The following is a 25,844-nucleotide window of genomic DNA, read 5'->3' as shown; positions in this document are numbered from 1 at the left end:
AATCTCTTTCCCTGTGCTGCAAACTCTTTCTTCTGAGAACTACAAAGAGACCTTGACAAAGGTACAAACCTCTCTGACTATGACGCTAGCTTGTCTCACTTTGCAGCTGGCTTCTGCAGAGCTCCTCTTTTGATCCAGTGTCTTTGGAAGGCACTTACCATACAATGAAAAACAGTTTGGAGAAACTTTAGTTGAGAAAGTTCTAGGACAGCCTTAAAAAAATAGTGTTTTTGGCTAATTAAATTTTATGTTAACTGAGTTTCAACCAAGAAATTTTTCTTTAAACCGACCCTTGTTGGAAATCCATCTAAAATAGATTAGTATACTTTCTCGTTTTAGGATAGTGAAAATACTTCCATCTCTGACACTGTAAAGATTATTCACTGCCTCAGGCTCATCATTTTGAACTTCATTTCTCATTGTATATTATGCTAGGGAGATGAACACATCAATCACAAAGTATTTATTGAGCGTCTATTATTTGTCCAACACTGTGATAGTTCATAGTTCTAGAGTTGGAAGGGATCTCCTCAGGGACTTTCTAGTCCAACCCCTTCCTTTTATAGATCAGAAAACTGAGGAGGTGATTTGCCCAAGGTCACAGAGGTACCAAGAGTCAGAGGTGAATAATGAGGCCTTCGTGGTTCCAAAACCAAAGTTCTTCCCAGTGTACCAAGCTACCTCCTTGGTTGATTCATAGAGAAAATTTAAATTTTAATCAATCAATAAATTAATGAACAAATGAATGTAATATTGAAATAGCATTAGTGGCTCCATTTTGCTTTCTTCCACAATTTTGTGGTAATAGGTGGAAAAATAGATGAAGTACTTGGCCTAGAGCAGTGATGGACAACCTTTTGAGCTTGATCTCTCAAAATTTGCCAAAAAAACAAGCATAACTCAGGTGATGTGTCCCTTTGAGAAAAAAAACACCATAATTTCACAATATTTATAGTTTAAATAACAAAAATGTATAATTGTAACATATAACTATTTAATAAACCAAAATAGGTAAACTAATATAGGTAAAATTGTCATCTACAGTGCACAGAGTGTCTACACTACACTATAGCAAATATTTCATCCTTAGCATGTAGCCCCAGACTTCTCTGTAAGCAGCTGAATGTGGCTGTGTCATTGAAACTGGCTATGTGTGTCAGTGCTGACACATGTGTCATAGGTTTTCTGTCACCAGTCTAGAGTCAGGAAGATTTATCTTCTTGAATTCAAATCTGATCTCAGATACTTACTAACTGTGTAGCCCTGGGCAAGTCACTTAATCCTGTTTGCCTCAGTTTCCTCATATGTAAATGGGCAGAAGAAGAAAATGGCAAACCAGTCTAACATCTTTGCCAAAAAAAAAAAAAAAATCAAAAAACCAAATGGGGTCATGAAGAGTAACATGACTGAAACACCTAACCAACAACAACAACAACAACAACAACAACAACAACAACAACAACAACAACAACAACAACAACAACAACAAATTTTATGAAATTAAGACTTAAAGTCACCTGAGTTTGGATAATAATAAGATTGTAATCCCTTCCCAAGAGTCACTGAAATTAAAGAATATCACAGAACAACCACTTTTTTCTTCTCTACTCAATGTCTCCTGATTGTCTCCTAAACACCTCCAGCCAACCCTCAACTTCACCTCATTTTCTTCTGATCCCTTCCTCCAATAAGAAACCATGTGTTTTGATCTTTCTATCCTGTTTTTTGTTTTTCTTTAAAATTTATATTAATTGGGTAAGAACAAAAGTTCTGGGTTCTTGGCTATGGAAACCTTTGAACCCAGTTTGTTTTGTGACTGTATACAGAGCTGAATAGATCAGTTGTCTGGATGGTACTTCAATGTAACACAAATGAATCCTGGCATGCATTGTTATCTTGTGATTTCCCCTTCCCTTAAAATCCACTCTGGAAACATTTCAATTAATTGATGACTATGAATCATTGGAATCAATGCATTAAGGTTTCATGATACATATCTCTCTGTACAATCTGCTTTCTTTTCCCTGAGAATTTTTACACATATGACATGTATTTTATTACTAGCTACTTTGACATTTTAATGAGGGAAGATAATATTTTAGATGTTAGCAATACTGATATCTTACCATGATTGTGACAGTTGGCTAAAATGATTTTATGGCACCTTGAAAATATGAGGCACTTCATCAGTGCTTCATTCATCAGTGTTTATTGAATTAAAATGAAATAAAATTACACTGAATTCAATAGCACTAACACGTCTTTGCACTGCAGGTATTCCTCAACTTACTAATGATCTATATTCCAAAAGTTTTCTTTTATGTTGTTTATTTAGAACTTGTGATACATTTTCCCATTATATCAATATTATGAATAGTTCTTCAGTCCCACTAACCACAATAATAAGTCATGATGTAGCCAAACTCACAAGAATAGGGGTACAGAGCATGAGTATCAGTAATTCCTAGAAAATGGCAAAAACTTGTATATAGATCTTCTCACACAAGGACCAACCAGCCTAGCTATTTGTGGAACTTCTCTTTGCCAAAAAGTTGTCCATAAAATGTAGACATTTTCAACCACAGCTCTTAAAAATTAAAAATATTTCCATTTGTATTGGCAGAGAAAATACCTACCAATCCACATCAATGAAATCATAACCCTTTCAAAGTGCCAAAATCAATCACTGACCTTTCTTACTGTATTAATAGCACTAGAAAATAGAACTATTATGTTTAACAGTATTTCAGTGGAAATATCATTCCTTGTTCCAACTTAGGATTTTGTAGATCATCTAGGCATCCCTTTCAGTCTTCTTCTGCACTAGCCACAGAAGCCAGAGCAAAAGTTGCAAGCATTCCAGAAAGTAGAAAAGGAGTTGCTGGCCTGGGGAGGTCCAGATTGTCAGCAAGTGGCAAGAAGTCTGGTTCTTCCATGGGCAGTGGCAATTGTAGCAACACTATGAATCTTTGTCATTGGTTCAAGTCTTTGGCACTAGGTGGTAGGCAATCTGGATTGGCAACAAGTGGCATGGATACAGGTTTTTAGTTGCAGCAACAGTGATGGGAAAAAGAGTAAAGGGGGAATCAAAGAGAGATGAAGGTCCAATAAAATTCCAATAAAATTTAGTGGCTGAGAAGGGATAGTTTTGTAGGGAAGGAGTCCCTACAGCCATTCAAGTAGAGAAATGAATACACATTTGGGGCAACATATATTCATCAGCCAAGGAGTTTGGGAATTAATGTATTCTTAATATGTCAGTTTAGATATGTTAATTGCTTAACTCTTTTTTAAAATATTTTTCTGTTACACTTTCCAAAAACAATATTGAATCTTGACCTACAGACAGTATAATTTTCTTCATATGGCCTGTTTGTTGAAGGGTGAAGGCATGGAGAGGTTCAATGAATTGACCTGCCTGTATCTGAAGCAGAATTTGAATCCAAGTAATCTTTACTCAGAAACTCTGAGCTATCTACTATTATGTCCTTATACCTATCTTCTAATTCTCAAGTTTCTCTTTCATTCAGGTAGTCATTCAACCAAATACCCTAGTGAGTATTTACCTCCCTACTCATGTGGCTGTAGGAACTCCCCTTCCCTATAGAACTATCCCTTCTCGGTCACTGAATCTTTTTGGAATGACCCTCTTCTGTCTTTGATCACCCCATCATCTTTTTTTGGTCATTATTGCTGCCACTACAGACCTTTATCCATATTGCACAATTTCTGCCACCCCAGATCACCAACCACCTACTGCCAAAGGTCTGAACATATTGTTAGTGCCAATGCCAAAGATATATAATGTTGAATTGCCCATGGAAGACCCAGACTTCCCACCACCTGCTGAAATCAGGCCTAATCCCCTTTAGCTTCCATGATCAGATAAAATCAGGTGCATTCAGGGTGGCATAGCTCTACAATGTATATGAGTACTTAGATTAGTACATTAACGGCATTAAATATTGCATATCTAGCAAAATTACATGACATAGTGGATAGAGAACTGGCCATGGCATCAGGAAAGTGGGTTCCAGTCCTACCTTTGAAACCCAGTAAATGGTGATCCTGGGTCAATAGCTTAATCCCTCATTACCCTAGGCAACAAAAACTAAAACCTGCAAAGTAATTGCCAATCTGCATTGGTAAAAGAAATTTCCTTACTGGGAGTTCTCTATATTTGGAAGACCACAGGTCTATATTTGCCTTTCCCAAATATTGCACATATGCTAATATGACTAAAAACAATCACTGATTTTTCTATTCTTTTATTTTAGTTTAATATCTTGATAGTTAATGCTAACCATATGTTGGTATTTTTCTTTTTAACCCTTGCTTTCTGTCTTAGTACCAGTTCTAAAACAGATGAGCAGTAAGGGCTTGGCAATTGGAAATTAAGTGACTTGCCCAAGGTTATATATCCAGGAAATATCTTAAGACCAGATTTTTAACCAGGTTTTCCCACCTCCAGGCATGGTTCTCTATCCACTGTGCCACTTAACTGTCCTGGTGGCCTTGTTTTAAAGAAGCTAAAGTGTAATGTGGAGCGCTGCTTAATTGTTTGGTGGCCAGGTTTCTTTATAAGGAAAACTTAGGGATGAAGAGAAAGATAAGAATGATGGATGGCACTTGGGAGGATGTGACAGAGAGCTTGTGTATAGCTGCATAGCCATTCTCCCTTGCAACTGACAATTGCTGAGCATTGTCTTCCTATTTTGCCATCACCACTAAACAGTAATTAATGCCAAATTAGCACCTTGTTTGCTGACCTCTTGGCATTCATTGCTGCTATTCTTCACCCCATGTAACTATTTACAAATATTAGCTTCTCAGGTCATCTCCTCTCATCTGTGACTTTCCCTGGTGACAGGCAGGTTGTTCATCTGATTGGCATTCATTTTAGATTCCTTGCTCTGTTGTGAATGGTTGTAAGATCACTCTGCACTTTCCCTTAGAAATTTGATAACCAGTCCATCATGCTTTATCATTTCATAAAAAGAGAAGACCAATAGGAAAATAGCATGAAAACATGAATCTTCAAGGTATTTTAGCATAAAGTTTCAAATGTCTGACTGCCTGTGGATACAAATAGTTTGGAAAAGAAGGAAGAGTGAACACCCAATCCCTTCTTGCCATGAGGGGTGGAGTGAGAAGCTTCTAAGCAGGCGGAAGCTGTTTTATGTGAATTTGCAGTTACAGAAATCTGTATTGCTAATATGCGACTGCTTTGGTGTATTCATTTAAAATGCATGCAAACCTCTAATATGAAAAGCATACACTGCTTTGCCAGTGAAAGAAAGAATACAGAGAGCTGTGGGAAATTAGTGTTGAAAAGAAGCCAGTATTTTATCCTAGTGTGGTCTCCCAGTAGCTGTAATCCTGCCTCAGGCCCAGCAGGGCAGTGCCTTTCATTTGCCAGCTTCCTTTTCAGTTCAGCCATAAATGGTGGCAAGCCTCTTCAGCAGCAAATATTGAATAAAACGATTTATTTTTCTAGTAATTTCATTTCTCTTCTTGCTACATTCACATTCCTTTATTGAAATTTTTGTTTTTAGAAATGGTTTATTAGTCTCTTATTTGAATTAAATGAGTGGTTCTGTTCACCCCAAACAGTTGTTATACACACCACGGGTAGATAATTTTGCTGTTAAGTATATATTAGACATCTAAGAGAGCGGTCTGTTAATTTTTTTAATCATTGTCTTGTCAAAACATGAACTAAATTATTTACAGTTTTGGTGCCATACAAAAGAGATTGAAAACTGGGTTATTTACTTTTCTGATAAGACAAGGGGTTTTAAATTTCTTTGCTATAACACTCTGTTAATTGAACATATTTGCTCCAAGGGAACCAAATTTAAGCATTAATTATGAAAACTAGCAGCTTCTTATTAAAGTAGTTTGCACATAAGATGAAACACAATAGGAAGGGCCTTAAATCATAAAAAAGGCAGTAAGCATTTGATTTTTTAAATGCTCAGCGGTTTAAAACCTCTTGACTGCATAATAGGTTTTCTTTCTATTAAGATACAGCCCCTTCTCTCCACTAGGGAAACATTCTCGTGAGCTATGTGTTCTGAATGAGAGAAGACTGCGTATACTTAAGCACTTTGCTTATATAATATAATGAAAGCCTTTGAAAATGACCATGTTCAAGATCTCCTATGAGAAGATTAATTAAGCTCCATGATAAGTCTGAAAGTGTAAGATTCCTGGGTTTTACAAAAGCTTGGTTTAACAAGATCTTTCATTTGTAATTTCCTAATCATTACTGCTTTTTTCCTCAAAGTGGTTAGTTTAGAACCGCCAGAACCTGAAATTTTATCAGCATGGGTATGGCCTCTGTGGAAGCAGGTGGCAACCCCTTCAGAACCCAATTAGGAATCATCAAGAATGGTTTTGTCCAAAGAAATCCGTTACCTAGTGACCAGCTCTCTAAAGATGAGCTTCCTCAAGTTTGTCTGGGCTGCCCTAATACACGCGGACGTACAGACTATCATTCGGCCAATAGCTGTGTTGGTATCAAAGTAGGATTATATTTGAGTAATAACTCAAAGCATTTACATGAGCTTATTTCCTTTCTCCCCATAGGTGATAGTGACACCCCTGATATCATGGCTCCTGTCATTGTCATCCCTCCAGGCAATACAAGTGTTGTGGCAGGAACCAGTGAAGTCACATTGGAATGCATAGCCAATGCAAGGTATTGTGGGGATTAGGGATAAGAACCTTATGTTAATTCTGTATTTAGAGCTTTTAAAAAATGCAATAGGCAGTTGCTCTTTTCTCAATGATAAAGAACCTTGTTGGCTAACCATATTATTAATATAACATCTCTTAGAAGCTAAGAAGATTACTTTTCCTTGCCCAAATATGGGGATGATACACATACTTCTCAGTCTATGTATAGGTTGTTTATTTATCATTTAAACCCTTACCTTCCATCTTAGAATCAATACAAAATGATTCTGAGACAGAAGAGTAATAAGGGGTAGGCAACGAAGGTTAAGTGACTTGCCCAGGGTCAAGTATTTGAGGAAGTATTTGAGATCAGATTTGAACTCAAGACCTCCTGTCTCTAAGCCTGGCTCTCTATCCACTGAGCCACCTAACTGCTCCCTATGCATAAGTTATAATGGAGATTCAACACATAAGCTTTAGAGAAGAAGAAAAGTTCAGGCCTTACTAATGGTGGGCTGATTTTCTCTCTTCTCTGTGTAAATTTCCATGAGGGAGTTCTCATGGCATCACTTCCTGTATAATTGATTTCCATAAAAGAAATTCTTTTTAATATTCTTTTTTAAAAAATTAACCAAATCATTAGGACTTCAGCTTCATTGCTTCAGTAATTGCCCATCCTTATTCAATAACCCTTGAGATCAGTGTAGCTTTACTTCATGACATAAAGATGAAGAATTGTAACAGGGATTTACATGCAAATGTCCATTGCCAGCGCTCTTGTGGATACTTTCTTTGTGGAGCAAGTGCTGAATGAAAGAATTTGTTATTGCTTGTCAACATAATTTAGAATGATAATCAGTAATGATTTTTGTCCTCACAGACCTATTGAAGAACTGAGCATGACTTGGAAGAGAAATGGAGTAAAAATTACTAACGGACTCCACAATTTGGGAAGACGGCTTACAATCACCAACCCAACGTCCTCTGACATTGGGATGTACATCTGTGAGGCTGAATTAAAAGGAACTAATTTTGAACCAGCAAGAACAAAAGCCTTTCTTTCTATCATAGGTAATGCCAATAGGAGAGAACATTATCTACCAGTATTTCCATTTAGAGTTAAAGAGTGTATGGGAAGTACAATTGAAACAAAGTTAAATACTCATTTCATTGACCTTGTACTTCAACTACTTCTGAGGAAATGGGACAGAGGGGGTAAAATGGGGTTATCTTCCAAATTAATTCAATCATTCTTTTCCATGAATACAAATCTATTAAATATTTTATAGCAACACACTGATGTTATTCCTAATACTCCACGAAATTTTAATTTAATCATAAAGCCTATGAAACACAGTAGTAAAATCCTTATCATACAAATCTCATATCTTGACTTTTAATGCCATTAAACCTTGATGTGAAGTCTAATTTGTACTTCTGGCTTTCAAATTGTCAGCACTCTTTCTCCCACATCCTACCCCTCCCCCAGAAGAAATTTTATAGGAGAACTGTTTGACATTGCTTCTTGGTAGACTAGAAATTGAGTAATAAGAACAGAGATGCTTCCTGGGAAATGGGCTAAATAATATAAGAGAAACAGGAAGAAGGGGAAAATTAGCTCCCTCCACTAATGTTTACAGAGTACCGCCACTATAGGTGTTAGACAGAATCTATGTATGTTTATATGACTAAAGAACTATGGTGTCTATAGTCACCAAGGAAGAACATTGCGAGATGTTGATAAGACCAGGTTCAATTATGAGACAGTTGATTTTATCTTCCCATTATTTTCAGTTACTGAAATCTTTTTAGCTTTACTTAAGTTGCTACAATTAATATTTCTTATAATCTGTTTCTCTTTCTTTGGTTGCCTCAGTATGCCAAATTTGAAGCAGCTGCTAGTCATCCTCTCCTCTTCCCAAGAAATAAAGTAGATGATTAGTGAGAATGTAATACTAATAGAGGATTGATTATCATAGTGATAACCTTTATCTAAATCTCTTCAAGAAGCAGTAGCTTTGTGAAAAAAAAAAAAAAACATTTCCCATACAGTAGTAGATCCTTTCATGAAATGCTTCTTTTTAAACAACAATTTTCTTTAAAACTAGTATTTTCTAATAATTGTTTAAGTAAACTTTCTGTTATTGACAGTGTTTGAGACAGTTTGCCTTTTTAAAACTCTGTCTCATTTCCTTAAATCATTGGAAGAAGTGTGTATCGCATATGAAAATAACTAAATATGACATTACGCAAACCTGTCATCATTTTAGACTGAAGGCTGGAAGTTTTAAAAGCATGAGAAAAAAGCGGCCTTTGAATCATAAATCATTGTTGAGTGTATACATGAGATCTGAGATGGTTCTTTTAGTGGCTGTTTTCATGTACCCACTAGCTATTGATATAGATAGTGTATTTTCATTCCAGGCAAAGGTATTTTATCCATCAGAGTTGATCTATAACTATATCAGAACAGTACACTAAAAGTTGAGCCATAATTAAAATTCCCAATCTTTAAATCTCCCATAGACAGACTTTATTGTATTAAAACATTTTACGGTAATTTTAAACAAGAAAAGAAATGTATCTCTCTAGTTTCCATCATAATTCCTTTTTTAATGTTTAAAGTTTATCATGGAAACCTGTTTTGCAGTTACTTCCAAATATCAAAGCAAATTGTTTTTTTTTTATTTCCTAGAATTAACTCTCAATGTTCTCTTTTTTAAAGGTGCATGAACACATGCCATTTATTTATGATAATGATTTAATTCCTTTCTCGTTCATAGGATTTTATTGTGGCAGGTGCAGTTTTTCTGGCTTACTGTAAAGTAATACCTCAGCATAGAAAAGTATCTTTCTCATTTTAATGATTTGGGTTTGATTGTAGCCCCCATATCCAAAAGTCATTAAAGTGGTTCTCCTTATAGTGTTCTTATGCCTTTCCTGGCAGTGAATTATGATGAAGTTGTCAAAGGAAGTATCTCATAAACAAGTCAATGAAATAAAGCAGAAATAAATTGGCTACCAATTACTTTTATTTCACCCAGATAAAAGCAGATAATGTAGTTCAGGTATTTATTCAAAAACTCAGTATTGCCTATTGCTATTCTTTTTATTTTATGAGTTTTAAGTCAAAAGATATGAAGCATCTTGGTTTAGAGAATAGAATGCTAAGCATGGAATTGAAAAGACTTAAGAGTTCAAACCCTCTTTTGACCCTTCCTAGTTATGACAGGTCACTTACCTTCTCCAATCTTCAGGCAACTATTTAAGACCTTAAGTTATAAATGGGTAGTAAGTAATATGCATCACTAGAGAGCCTTCCTAGTCTGAGAATTCTCATATCAAGAAAATCGGCATTACCTGACATGTGAATATAGAGAAATAAACTAGAGAGAGAAGTTTACTTCAAAGAGGAAGCCAAATTGAGAGATTAGTTCATTAATGAAACCCCGATGTTCAAATCTGAGGTTCAAACAATGTAATGAGTTATTGTCCAATCAGCAGAGGAAAGTATTATCCTGCAAAATGCAAATAAGATCCCAGTGAAAAGATTCCTGTTGTTGATATAGTCTCTTGACTTCAGGTTCTTTTTATCAGGAGCCCGTCTTATAATTCATTTATGTTTATTTGAGAAGCACTTAAGATGCTTAATTTGTTTTTATGTAAAAACAATATAAAAATGTGCAAGTTAATTATTGACATTTTCTCACAGCCATATAAATCAGCTGTAGGCCAGTTTAACAAAGAGTAGAGTTAACTGAGAAAGTAACAAGATGTTAAATTTATAGAAGTGTTTATAAAATAAGAGAGAAATCTGTAGTAAACATTACAATTAGCACTTACAGTCCATGGTATCTCAACTAATTGTAATTTCAGGAGTGTTGTATAGGGATTCTAATAGGAGTTCAACCTTAGTGAAGAGAAGAATTGCCAGAGAAGATGTGAGAAAAAACAAAACAGATCCTTCTTATCAGCTATTCTATCTCTTTTTGTAGCCCCTTCATTCACTTCTCTTCATATGTTAGTATTAATCATATTTTATAACTATTGACCATTAATACCATGAGAGGAATAAGGAACAACAATATAGAGAAATAACAGATCCCTTTTTGTATTAAACTCTACAACTCTAATCGATCTAGGAACCCTAACTTTAAGCCAGCTATTGAGAGAAACAGAAATTGAAAGGCAAAACCAAGATCAGCTTGTACAATCCACAGTGACCAAGTGGTTTCTGCTAAGACTACTTCTCAGAATAGGGCTTCTAGTCATCCAATTGTCCTAGAAAGTCTAGAACAAGTGTAGAAACAGAGTTCATCTTTGCCGATGTTTCTCCATATACCAGAAACCCTAATCTCTTGAGTGGTTAGAGAGACACTGATAGATGATACCTAATACAAAAGGAAGGAACAAGAAATTTGCTTGCTGTTCTCTTGCCTACTAACAATTGGCTCAAGAGTTGTAGATCATGACTCTTGGACAGATGTGCAGGCAACCTGAAAAGGGTGGCATTTTTTTTTAACACTCTTAAATTCTCACAGAAACTGAAATACCTTTCCTGATGTCTTTATAAATTTTTTTTAAAATTAAATAAAACCCTTATCTTCCATCTTAGATACTGTGTATTGGATTGGTTCCAAAGCAGAAGAGTGGTAAGGGCTGGACAATAGGGGTTAAGTGATTTGCCCAAGGTCTCACAGCTAGGAAGTATCTTAGACCAGATTTGAACCTAGGACTTCCCATCTCTAGGTCTGGCTCTCAATTCTAGCTGCCCTGCCCCCCTCCAGTTTTAAGGAGGATAAGGGAGATAATTTCAAACTCTAGTTTTATTAGCTGCCATTATAAATTTTTAAGGGTAATATGTTCATATGTCAATAGTATTGTAGTTTTAGAAAGAACTATTGCTGATTCGAAAAGACATTTGCATTTCCACTTAGTATTTGAAGATTGTGGCTTGAGTTTGTAACACAGCTAGGCTAAATGAAAGCAGGCTTTTTCTATTAAACTAGAAATCCTTTAATGGTTGTTTTACAACTGTTTTTCAAAAAATCTTTTCATTTTACTACACTACATATACAATAAGTCAGGGAATGAGAGAGAAATCATCATAACACCTCATATATTTGGTTAGGATGAAAGATGAACAATGAATGAAAATGAAAACTATGCAAGGTAAAGAAAGTAACAGAATAGCCACTGGAGGAGCCCATGGTGACCTATGTAACAGATCACACTTTGCTCATTTGGCAGCTACATGTGTCTTCTTCCACCCACTGAATTCCCCACAGGTGTGTGTTGTCTGTGATCACTGCCTGCTGATTTTTAATAATGTGGCTGCCCTGGGTGCTATAATTGAAAGAGAAGAAAAGTCTTGCTGACCCTTGGAATCCTGCCCTTCTTCCCAGAAGGAAGTTGCCCCAGGCTTGAAATGATTTACAGATAGTAACCATGGAGGAGAATTTCATGAATAAATAGGAGGTCCTGGTTAGTAACCAACAAGTAATTAGTATGGAGAGTTATGTAGGAGAAAAGCCTCTTAGATCAGGTCTATTTCTTCTTGACTTCTCTTTCCAGTCCCTGAAGTGTTCACCAACTATTTTATAACCCTGTATGAGTCATCACTCAATCTCCCTAGAACTCTTATTTGTCCCCTCATCTATAAAATGAAAGAGGAAATTAGGTGGTCTCTAAAATTTTTTTCAATCCCAACAATCCATGACTCTGGGCCAGGCATTAACCTGAAATCCTCAGACCCCTAAAGGGTCTATTAATATATTTCTGGGGATATTTCAACTAAAATGGAGAAAAATAATTTTTTATTTTCATTAACCTCTAAGTGAAATTTAGCATTATTTTTAATAAATGCAGGCAACAAATCACAGTTGTATTAACAATAACTGTGACTTGATCACCAATAAGAATAAGAGATTTTCAAATCATATTAAAATTATCACAGATAGCTTTAAAAATTATGCTTTTTATTACTTCAGAATTACTGTAGTTATTAAGCCTTTTAACTTGCTTATATTTTAATTGTGTTGTTTTATGGTTAATAAGTCCATATTGGATAATTTGGAAGTCTTATTGAAATTTTAGGCAACTAAATCTTTAAAAGTTCACTGAAACTCTATATGTTATGATATCAAGGACAGCTAAGTGGAGTAGTGTTTAGAATGCTGGACCTGAAGTCATAAAGACCTGAATTCAAATCCAGCCTCAGACACTTAATAGCTGTGTAACCTTGGCACAATCCACAATGATTATATGGCTTCTACTATGACTACTACTCAAAATAGTGGCTTCTGGTGATACAGCTATCCTGGAAAGTCTAGAACAAGGGTAGAGGCAGAGCTGATATTTGTTAATGTTTCTCCATATGCCAGAAAACCTAATTTCTTGAGTCACTTTGCCCAGTTTGACTCAGTTTCCTTACCTGTAAAATGAGCTGGAGAAAGAAATGGCAAATTACTCCAGTATTTTTGCCAAGAAAATGCTAAATGGGTCTCAATGAGTTGAACATGATTGAACAAAACAAATACAACTATATCATAATTTGTTTTTTAAAAAGTAGTTTATTAAAAAAAAAAAACACGTGTTTCCTTTGTAATCCCATGTATTTTATCCAATGCATTTGAAGACATTGTTCCAAGATTTGCTAAAGGGATCATGCAAAGAGTTTCTATTAAATATTTAACAACTGGCTTTCTGGAAAGAAAATGTATGTACGATACTTTTTTCTTCCTGTTTTTATTTTATTAAAATTTTAAAAATATTTTAAAAATATTTAATTTTTTTCAATTACATATAAAAACAATTTTTAACATTAGATTTTTAAAAATTTTGAGTTTCAAATTTTCCCCTCTGCTCCCCATTTTTGGGAAGGCAAGCAATTTGATACAGGCTATATATATGTTTTACTTTTAAGTTTAATCTGCATTATTAACATTTTCTCTATCACTTTCTTAAGGCTAATAAATAACAAAATAATGATTCAAGGCCAGATTTGTAATGTTTACAAATTTCTGTGGGATAAACGCTCATGTTGAAAATTTGGCAATCAGATCTCTCCTGTTACTATGAGTTGGCTTTAGCAAACCACTGAGTCCATCACATACACACACACACACACGTGGGCACATGCCCGCACACTTGATTAAGTCTTGCTCTAAGCCAGTGGTTCACAAACTTTTTTGGCCTACCCCCCCCCCTTTTCCAGAAAAAATATTACTTAAAGCCCTTGGAAATTATGAAACTATTTATTGAACTCAGAATAAAATGTAATACAAAAAAAGTGTGGCCATCACCACTCCTCTAGATCACTGAAGCATCCACCAGGGGGCGGTAGCGCCCACTTTGGGAATTACTGCTCAAAGCCATCCCTTTGCTTTACTCTTCAGACAGCTACAGAGAGGTCTGACCATTTATAAGAGTGACTAGCAGGACAGCTAGGTAACATAGCGGATAGAGCACTAGGCCTGGAGTTGAGAGAACCTGGTTCAAATCTGGCTTCAGATGCTTCCTGGCTGTATGACCCTGGATAAGTCACTTAACCCCAATTTTATAGCCCTTATCACTCTTCTGTCTCAGAATTGATACCGTGACAGGAGGCAAGGGTTTTTAAAAAACAAAAAGAGTGAACAGTGGGTCAGTCAAGGTGACCACACATTAATCCTACCTGCTAGAGAGCAGTGATGGCAAACTTTTTAGAGGCCAAGTGCCCAAACCACACCTTCATGCCACAGACAGGGGAAGAAGGAAGCAGATCGGTTTGCTTGAGGAGCAGAGGAAAGGCTCAGTTGAGAAACAGAGAAGATTCAAACTTGGGAGGCTCCTCAGACCGTGAGACCAATCGAGTAGTCTGAGCACTCTTAATCTTAAACAAGAAAGGGAGGCCCAGTCTTTTAGGGGAAATATAGAAGTAAATAACAACATAGTCTCTGTTACCAAAGTAATTTCTCTCTCAGGATAACCCTGAATAAGCCTACCTAATAGACTTTATGTAGTTGCCTAAGAGTAATCAGTAAACATCTTATTATTTGTTGTCTAGTCATTTTTTAGGTTTCAAGAAATCAATGTGCATTGCTATTATTAAAATGTGCTAAACCATAGGCAGTTTGTTGATTTTTACCTTGGTGTATATTTTACTTTCCCTTCCCTTTAAATGGATTGTGGTCATGGTTATTGACTGATTACATTCATAATGACTCTAGGAGCATGACCTATGTAAAAGGACCTCAGTGGGATACAGCTGTTGTATAGTTAGAATATAAATAATGTTCATATCATTATTATTGATTGTGGAGGCATGTCCAAATGGCAAAATTATGAGTATGCAATGAGGATTAGCTGGAGCCAGCCAGAAACTCATATTTTCCATTATTTCTTTAGGCTAGTTCTATGCGGCAAAGCTAAATGGAGAATTATGCATTTAACTAATGAATTTGGGACCACTGAGACAACCAGGGTGGATAATTCAGGCAAATTTGTTATCCTTGAATTACCCAGATAATTGTAAAAGACTATCACTAATTTTGCCTCTAGATAAAACCTTTAGGTTCTTTCTTCTTTTCTTTCTTTCAGATGTTCAGTATTTGTTTCTGTCTTTTCTCTAAGTTCTTGTTTTAAGGATACACAGACAGCCTGCCAAGTTATATTATCTGCATTCAACAAAATTACAATGAAAATAAACTGCTTTGGAAGACAGTGCCCAGAAATTAATTATCACATAGAAACTGAATTCGACAGCTTTTTGTTATCATGATAATGAAATCACTACAACCTTAACACCTGGGGAAACTGGTCATGCCACTGTTGTGTTTCTGCTGAATAAACTGGGACTAATGCGGCAATTTATTTTCCTCTGAAATTCTATGTTTAATAAAACATTTATTTATCTATTTTTATTTATTTATTTTGCTGCAGAGGTTCATGCTTTTTTTTTTGAGTCATTTCTTTTGTTTCAATTCAGTATTTATCAAGTGCCTACTATGTGAAAGGCACTCTTTTAAGTTCTGGGACAAAAAGACCAAAAAAAAAAAAAGAAAGAAAAAAGCAGTTCTGCCCCTTGAGGTAGTTTCATTCTACTGTGGAATACCATGTATACAGAGAAAAGTAAATGTAACACTCTGGGCTTACAACTATTATTTCCCATTTGTCCTCCTTAGACATATTTGTTTGCTTATAGATTGTAAGTTCCTTGAGGAAAGGAGCTGTCTTTTTTTTTTAATTTTTATTTTGAATATTTTCTCATAGTTACATATTTCATGTTCTTTCCCCCTCCCCCAAACTCCCCAACCCCCCTTAGCTGACACACAATTCCACTGGGTTTTACATTGATCAAAACCTAATTCCATATTATTGATAGTTGGACTAGAGTTATTGTTTAGTGTCTACATCCCCAATAATATCCCCATCAGCCCATGTGTTCAAGCAGTTGTTTTTCTTCTGGTTTACCTCCCACAGTTCTTCCTCTGAATGTGGCTACTTTTCTTTCTCATAAGTCCCTCAGCCTTGCTCTGGATCCTTGTATTGCTGCTAGTAGAGAAGTCCATTACATTCTATTTTACCACAGTGTATCAGTCTCTGTGTACAATGTTCTCCTGGTTCTGCTCCTTTCACTCTGCATCAATTCCTGGAGGTCATTCCAGTTCACATGGAATTCCTCCAGTTCATTATTTATTCCTTTGAGCACAATAGTATTCCATCACCAGCATATACCATGATTTGTTCAGCCATTCCCCAATCGAAGGATATTCTCACAGTCTTTTGCCTCATTTTAATTATTTATTTATTTAGTTAGTTTTTGCCCCAGTACTTAGCACAATGATTATTGCCTTCCAGCTGGGTATTAGTAAAGGTCTCACATAGGTGAGTAGCACCTGAGTTGAGCTTTAAAGGGAGGTAGGATTCTGAAAGGCAGAAGAGAGAAGGAGAACATTACAAATATAGGTTGAGGTGGGCAGAGAAGAAAGAAGAATAATAAGGGGGAAGGTAACCAGTGCAAAATCATGGAACGAAGAGAGATGGAATATCATGTGTGGAGACTAGCAACGAGTAGGCCAGCATGGCAGGAATGTAGATATTTTGGAGAGGGTCATGCAAAATCAGGCTGAAGAAATAGACTGGAGCCAGATTCTGAGGGGTTTAAGTACCTGATAGGAGATTCCATACTTTATTTTAGCAAGGTAGTATAAAGCCACTGACGTTTCTTGATCATGAGAATGGCATTTTCATTGCATTTCAGAAAATACAATATATACAAATCAGTCTCAATTCTATTCCTCTCACCCTTGCTATGCCTAGATTGTCTGATAAGGTCCTCATTCCCCTTGCAAAGCTTATTTTGCTAACAGAGAACAGTTTGACCCGACTGGGCATCAGGGCATCGACTGGCTGGACAGCCTAAACAGAGATAAATGCCTGCTCGGCCACCTGGCTGTATGGCTGCTGCCATCTGGGCTTCCCAGGTAGATTTCCACAAAGTCTGCCTTCTTAATCTTGGGCATGACTGTCCTCCCAGACATGTATCTAGTTGTTCTAGAGGTGGAGGAGAGGGTTTGTCTGTCATTATTTTGAGTTGTATTCAAGTATTAAATATGTTTTGAAGAATTTGAATTGCTAAGGCATTTAAAATTTTTTAATATGCTGTACTTCTCCTCTGATATAGGCCCAATGATGTGCTATGGCACTTTATTTGACATGCTTCATGAGGTGGTGTTTAGCTTAGATACTGAAGCAAACTATCCTATAAAATACTGTGCTGTAAATATAAACCTTTATGAACCTCTTGGGATAGTCCTTCTAAACTGTGAATTAAGATATTCTATGATTCAAGCTCATAAACTCAAAAGTAGCCTCTGCAATGACTATTAATTTGCTGGCTGAAATCTTGGATAGAAATTGCCATTGGCTACCCTATCCAAATTCCCAGTTTGTATAACTAAGGATACAATTTTAATATTTTACCTGTTGTTTTTTTAAGCTTATCCTAAGTTGTTTTTTTTTTTTAGTACTGGTTCTGTGATTTAATCTGAATAGAAAACTTTAGGTGAGGAGCTCTCCAAAATGTAGATAATAATAATAACAACAACAACAGCTAACATCTAGCACCTACTATGTACCAGTCATGGTGGTAAATGCTTTTCAGATATCTTATTTGATCGTCACAGAAACCCTAGGGGCTAAGTGCCATTATTATCCTCATTTTACTTTTTTTAAAAAACCCTTATTCTGCGCATCGGCCATGGGTGGGGGAGGTGCAGGAGGGGGGGTTGAAGGGGAAAGGTGGAGCATGAATCATGTAACCATGTTAAAAATGAATACTAATAAATGTTTAAATAAATAAATAAATAAATAAATAAATAAATAAATAAATAAATAAATAAATGAAGATATGGAAAAGACAAAAAAAAAAAAACCCTTATTTTCTGTCTTAGTAGCAACTCTTAAGACCGAAGGGCATGGGCTAAGCAAGGAGGGTTAAGTGACTTGCCCAGGGTCACAAAGCTAGGAAGTATCTGAGGCCATATTTGAACCCAAGACTTCTCACTCCAAACCTGGTGCTCTATCCACCGAAGTACCTAGCTGTCCCATCTCCACTTTACATTGAGGAAACAGGCTGAGAGAGGTCATCACTTGCCCAGGGGCAGATAGCTAGTAAGTATATTAGATTAAATTTGAACTCTATCCACTGCACCACCTATTTTCCATCTAGATAGCAATCCACTATACAATTTATAATTTTGGAGAGGCTAAGCAACTTGGCCAAGGTCATACAGTTAGTATACACTATAAGCTGGATTTGACCCCAGATTTTTCTGACTCTGAAGCCACCCCTTTGTCTACTACATTTATAAATTATTCTCTTTAAGAAGATGGGATCTCAATATAAGGTTTCACCTAACTCTTTGGCAATTTTTCTTCTATTTTAAAGAGCCACCCTATTTTACTGCTGAACCTGAGAGTAGAATTCTAGCCCAAGTGGAAAAAACAGTGGATATCATGTGTCAAGCAATGGGTAAGTTTCAGATCTATTAAAAAAGTATAACAAAGATAAATGATATGTTTATTGTGTCTTCCCTTGCCAAGTAGAGTTTTGACCTTTAATTTTTAGCATTCTTTTGGGGAAAATATTTGTTTATTTTGCTTTGTCACAGGCTAAATAGCAACAGCTTTTAATAATGTACTTTGGTATTGATATTGTAATATTCATTATCCAATGGGCCAGTCTCTTTCTATTCCTTCACGATCATTGCTTTAATGAATAATTATCTTATATTCTGAAACCCTTTAATTGATAGTTGCTTTATGCTTGTCAGGAACCCAGTTCCTAGCCTCTTGGCTACTAGCTTGCAATGGATAAAGACTGGAACTTATAGGTATTAGTGACAGATGAAGCGTGGAGTTGTTAACATTTTCACTGTTATAACAGAACTCCATTTTAATTCTAGCATTGAGAACAATCGCAGTGTCAAAACCTTTCCACATGTAACTGTGCTCATACTGGCTCCCAATGCCTGAAGGCCAGGTATTACTTTTTGCCCTTCCCCTAAGCTTTTCTGATATCCTGAGAAGGTTTTGGGGATATCTAGTTTCACCACTGACTCAAGTGTTCACTGATTATATTCCCCCAATTTTAGGGGTTTCTGCTCTCACAGTTCCATTTAATCACTAAACTTTCAGATTTGCTTTTAAACATATAAATGAGTGCCTTACCCGAACATCTGGGCTGCGAGAGGCATATTACCCCTTAGAGCACTGTGATGAGGTTCACAACTTAACGGAGTTCCTTCCTACCATAGATAGTTCCACCAAATTCCAAGATCAACGCTCCCTGAGTCTATGTCCAATCACCTTGGCTTGTCAGGGATCCCAGGTGGCAGCAATATCCAACCCAAAATCCTTGCTCCAATGTTCACAGGGCTCAAATGTCTCAGTCTAGGGACTCCATTGTGTGTTTCTAGAACTGAAAAGGACAAATGAAACAGACCGAAACCCCAGGCCATTTGATGGTGGTCCTACAGGGAAAACGAAAGAGGTGGTCCTTCCCCCTATCCAGCTTAGTGCATGGTGAGCAAACAAGACCTTCACTACCTACATTCTGCTGGAAAGAGGGAGAGAGCCTGTCAGTGAGTGTTTGAAAGACTCAGCCAATTTCAACTATGTAGCCAATGGAAAAGGCTGTTTCAACCCATTTGGTAGGGGAATGCAGAATGTCTTTTCCTAGAAGCAGATCCCTGTTGTCTTCCACTTAGGTGTCTCCATCTTAGGTGATCTGGACATGTTCAAAGTCCCAAGAAATGTACCATTGTAGACAGTTGGGATGTGATTTGAAGAATGACAATATAATATAGTAGAAGGATCCTTTCCTTGGATTCTTGTTTTAGCTCTACCACTAACTTTTGTGTGACCCAATTTGGAAGGCCATTTCATCTCTATGGGCCTCAGTTTCCATTAAAATGAGAGTATTGTACTAAATAATTTCCAAGGTCCTGTCCAACTTTAATGTATGCTAGGAATTGTTCTCTGTTGCGGAACTACACTCATAAAAATGGGCTTTTCTTTCATTTTCCTTCCCTTTTCTTATCCAAATTCCATACCACTTATTGAGCAAAGCACAGGGTCACCTATGGCATGAAAATTAGACTCTAGATTTCATGCTATAAGGGTCCCTAAAGGTCATCTAGCCCAGAGATGTCAAACATGTATTATCTCTGCCCATTAAACTCCTAAGCATGGCCCAAACCAAATTAAAATGTAATTGGGAAATATTTAACAAAATAAATGATGCAGTAGAACATGGATAATGTTAATATGTTGGTTTTCTTAGTCAACATGTGGCCCACAGGGATCCCTATGTACATGCTAGTGGCCCGTTGAGTTTGACACCACTGTTCTAATCCAACACCCTCATTTTAGAGGCAAAGAAATGAAAATTCAGAAAAGTAACTTGGCTGAGTTCACACCATTAGTAAATAGCAGAGGGAGAACAAGACCCCAAGCCCTCCCTCCGATTCCATCTCTAGCTGCTTTTTAATTGTACCCCCAAATAGACTCAAATTTGGGAAGAGGAGAGTTACAAAAGTTGGACATGAACTTTATAATCATAGAGGTGATTAAACACTTGAAATAGAAGGGAAATAATGATATCCTTATCCCTAGGAGCATTTAAGAATCCACTAGACACTCATCACTCTTGAATGGTTTAAGTATAGTCCTTCATAATGTCAGAGGGCTTGATTATATATCCTCTTTTAGTCCCTTCCAGTTCTATGATTCTACAAAAGGATGACCCCTAACATAAAAGGCTTGGGGCAAAATAGTAAATTTCAATTAATGGGATGGTAGGGACTGTTTGCCAAATGCAAGCTGTAGGAAAATGGATTTTTTATTGTTTTAACAGGAAATCTTACCACTTTTCTGCCTTAAGTCTGCATAAGGAGAACTATTCAGTTTTATGTCAAGCTCTTTTTCATTACTTAGTGATAATTCATATTCGCCCAAGGGGATTTTTGACAGATGAATTACAATCACAGTGAGAATTCACAACATTAGCATTTACACTAGTTCTATATATACATGTTATTTAGGTTATGTCTACTCCCTAACAATACATCATGCTGGACAACATCTGGACATTAGCATTTCTCCTATTGTTTTCCTCAAATGTGCAAGGTAAAACTTTTATGGAATATTTCTTTAATGGGTACTGCACTATAAATTCTGGTGGACAAAAAAAAACCTTATAGATCTAGTACTCACTTCCATGACAAATATATTCCACTTTAGCTGGATATATTTAACTTTGCAATTTCAAGAGCATGGATGAGTATTTTGATATTTGTAATACATATAACCACAGGTTGTTATCCTCCCAGATAACTAACCTTTTCTGATGATGAGTAACATTATTTCTTCTGTGAATAATGTAGAGGCCAGCATGTGACTATTTCTTTCTTAGTGTCCTTCTCAATGCTTTGGATAATAGCATCTGATGCCCATAGGAGTTTCTATTAATAGCCTTGATCCCTAAATGCTTTGTCAGCCCAAAATGGTTCTTCCTACATTTGATATGAATTCACAAAACCGTAATAAAGTTCTTTGTCAAAAGGTGTTCACTTTGCCCCAAATTTCAGCCATGTTCTCTTAAGTGGTTGGAAAATCAGGCAGTAGCACTCATTACCATTAGCCAAAATACCAGCTCCTTTGAAACTATGTGAAAGACTGTGTGGTAGAAATGAAATAGCATACTTCATCCCTCTCACTCTTTCTCATTTCTTTCTCTGTCCTCTTTCTCTTCTCTTTCCTCTTCTCCTCTCCTCCATTTCTGTCTCTCAGTTTCTCTGTCTGTCAATTCATTTTTCCCATGCTTGAAGAATAGGAATTATATACAGTCCTGGTTACATGCTTTTCCCCTTAGTAATATTTTACTGTATTTTTTTCCATCTATTTGTAGAAACAATTTCCTGACATTTAGGAAACCAAATTCTCTCCCTCTTTCCCACCTTCCCTCCCTAACACAAGTAATCTGTTCTAGGTTCTACGTGTGCTATCATGCAATCTAGTTATACACTTTTATCGGCATAGGAGCCTTGACCCTGCTTTATTTTTTACCTCAACTGTTTTGTCCCCCACCTTGGGCAGTCTGTCAGTCTTCTGTTCCTGGGGGCTTGCCCACCATATAAATGCTTAATTTAGTGCCAACTCCCAGTCATCACTGCTTCACACAAATCTGACCACATTACATGCTTACTCAACAAACTACAGTGGCTCCCCTTTTCCTATGGGATTAGAAATAAAATCCTCTGTTGGAAATGAAGCCTCTTTACAAGCTCACCCTTTTCTGCCTTTCCATTCTTCTTATATTTTCCTTCCCACCATGCCTCCTGTAGTCCTGCTTCATTGGCCTCCTTGCTGTTCCTCACATAAGACTTTTCCCTTCTCTTCTCCATCTCCTCTCTTCCCTAGTTTCCTTCAAATCTCAGATAAAATTCCATCTTCAGGAACCCTTTTCAGATCTCCCTTAATTCTATTGCTTTCAATTTCCTCATGTGTAAAATGGGTATGATAATTAATAACACCTCACTCACAAGCTTATTGTGAGGATCAGATAATGTAGTTATAGTGCAATGCAAGAATAAAAGAATATTATATAAATGGATCTTTTAAACTACAGCTTCTCTGAAACTTATAAAATGTTAAAGTTAAAATAAGACAGTCCCAAAGGTCCTTTCCATCTATAACATTCTGTATTCTGAATTTTCCCTGGACTAGAGTACTTGCCAATAGTACTTTTTGTTCTTTTTTGATGTTGTGAATTTTACAATCAGTCAACATAATAAGCATTTCAAAAATACAAAGAACAGGAAGGAGGATTATATAAAAAACTATAAATATCAATTATGTAATTTTAAAAACCCTTATGTTAAATTAAAAAACAAATTCTATTGCCCTTCCTTGGTTGATTATCTCCAATTTATCTTGTAATTAGCTTATTGTTTTCCCCATTAGACACTGAGATCCTTGAAAGGATTGTTGTGTCTTTTGCCTTTCTTTGTGTCTAAAGTGCTTAGCACAGTGCCTGACACACAGTAGGAGCTTAATGTTTATTGACTCATCAACTTAGCGTCAGGCAGCTTTCAGCCTTAACCTACTCTACTCTCTGGAATTATAAGTATGTACCATACATCTAGCCATAAATTTCAGTCTAGTGCCTCATTCTCCTTGCTAACTCAAACACCTTCTAGTAGAAAGTACTCCAGATGAGTTCCTGGGCCTGGCTGTTCCAGTCACAAGTTGTATGTCATCAGGCAAGTCACAAACTGTCTGAGCTTTAGTTTCATTATCAAAATGAGAAATGTTGGTCTACATTATCTCAGGTTCTTTGGAACTCCTTAAAAAGATGAATGCTTCAACCTCTACTTAGTATCTGTTTACCTCTAGTAAAATAATATATATATGGTTGCTAGGAGAGGGAATATGAGTATTAAAAAAAGAATCATTTCCCTTATTGGTTTATTTTATTCTTTTTTCTTGGGCAAATGCCACCTTTTTAAAGCCGACAAAACTCAGTGATTCTGAGAATAAAAAAAAATTTTAATGTATTTGTAATTTTGAAAGGAGACTTTATAATACTAAGGGATATTTTGGAGGATAAGATTGCTATTCAAGAGTTTAAATTGCCCTAATGTAGAAATGGTGCAGGCATTCAATGTTTTAATAGTTATCTCCAAATAAATGGCATTCTTAAGCTCTCCTCTCGACCACAGCATATGCTGTTTTTGCATCATTTCTTTAGGATAAACTCCTGGGAGGTATATACTTATGAGCATACTTCAAGCCAGCATTTCTGCAGTGTATTGCTATCATATAATTTGTTGCTTTCTTTTAATTTTGACAGTGTAACTACAGTAGCATGGGAAGTGGTTATTCTTTGTGAAAGCTACATGATGTAATTGCTATTAGAGGGTTTTACATGAATTGGTTGCATGTTTACCTTTGAAATACATGTGTTTTTTTAAAAAAATGTCCTAATCTAATGAAAAGTGACAGGAAACATAATTAAAGCAAAGCAAAGGATCCGACAACCCATTATCTTGAAATATTCAGAGAGACAGTGTTTATTAAAGAAAACATTCTGAACTTGATGAGTAACTTGTTTGAGAAAAGGTAGCATGTAGTAAGGACTAGAGGGTTGTTAACCTTAGGATAGGAGAGACCTGGGTTCGAGTTCTACACTTTAGCTACATGATGATCTTGTGCAAATCCTTACCTTATCTAGGCCTTTGGCAACTTGAATCTGCATGTAGGATGGAAACTTCCACACCAGGAGTTTTTTCCACTGGTGAAATCAAAGGTCAAGACCAATAATAGTAAAAAGAAGAATATGATATCTAGAGTTTTCAAGTACCTTTGAGTGTTTAAATTATTTCTATTCCCATTTTAAAAAATTCAACGAGACAAAGATCTTGGTATTAATACTAAATCTAGATATTCAAATAGTCCTGTCACGGGTACAATACACACACACACATGCACATGCATACCCCACATACATATACACAACCTGTACACGTGTTCATGCAAATACATATTGGAAATTTGGGGTTCTTTGAACTGATCTTGAAATCTCTGGTCTAAAGTTCCTGTGGACATTATGGGACTTTAAAACTATATTTCCCATGATTCCTCTTGCAAAATACAGGTGGGCAGGAAGTGTGATTATGCAGAGAGAGGTATAAGACTAGGGACATGATTGGGACCACTCTCTTTCCTATGAAGCAGCCAAGGGAAGGCTCTTTTCCTGCTGAACCAGCCAGGTGGGCACAGGTAATGGTGCGGCAATTTGAATGAGCTCTTATCAGGCATGTGGCTGTGACTATCAAAATGGCTTTGAATAAAACCCTAATATCTTTATATGTATCCTATACCAATTTTATTTGTTACACATTTGGCAACCAGAAGTTTGGAAACATAATTCTCAATTTTTCTGATAGCATAATAAGCCACAAAATTCTTGCCATGATTTTCTACCCGCCCCTAACAGGTGGAACCTCTGAGACACCTCTGGATCCTCTCCAGACCCTCAGACCTGCTCTTGTGCTATTTACATATCCTTCTATATCAATTATATTTGTTACAATGTACACATGCAAATTCATATATGCATATACCTACACATACATGCATATGTGTATATACACATATACTCACACATACAACATACCTTGTTAAGATATGCCCGATTCTTCATGATCCCATGGACCATTGCTGTCCATGGGGTTTTCTTGGCAAAGATCTTAGAACGATTCACCATTCATTCTCCAGTGAATTAAGACAAAGAGAGGTTAAGTAACTTGCCCAAAGTTACATAGCTATTTATTAAGTGTGTAAAGTCAAATTTGAACTCTGGCCTTTCTTCCTGACTTCAGGCCCAATCCTCTATCCAGTGAACCATTTAACTGTGATAGATAGATAGATAGATAGATAGATAGATAGATAGATAGACAGACAGACAGATGAAAAGATGGCAGATGGATGAATAGATAAATAGAACGAAAGATGTTTAGATAAATAAAGATGATGGATGGATGGATGGATGGATGACAGGTGAGTGGATGGATAGATAGGTAGATACATACATACATACATAGTTGGGTAGATAG

At 36.3% G+C, this 25,844-nt stretch overlaps 1 protein-coding gene across 1 annotated transcript in view; it reads left to right on the top strand.

Moving 5' to 3' along the window:
* Positions 1-25,844, top strand: part of SDK1 (sidekick cell adhesion molecule 1) — a 1,179,904-nt gene that overhangs the window by 787,976 nt on the left and 366,084 nt on the right. The window contains 3 exon segments of the mRNA XM_044659951.1: positions 6,592-6,703; positions 7,562-7,752; positions 18,614-18,697. Of these exon segments, the coding sequence (XP_044515886.1) occupies positions 6,592-6,703; positions 7,562-7,752; positions 18,614-18,697 (387 nt within the window).

The sequence above is a fragment of the Gracilinanus agilis genome, chromosome 1 (genome assembly GCF_016433145.1).
Source record: "Gracilinanus agilis isolate LMUSP501 chromosome 1, AgileGrace, whole genome shotgun sequence".
NCBI classification, from domain to species: Eukaryota; Metazoa; Chordata; class Mammalia; order Didelphimorphia; family Didelphidae; genus Gracilinanus; species Gracilinanus agilis.
Note: the sequence above shows the minus strand (reverse complement) of the source record. Positions and strands in the feature narration are given on the sequence as shown.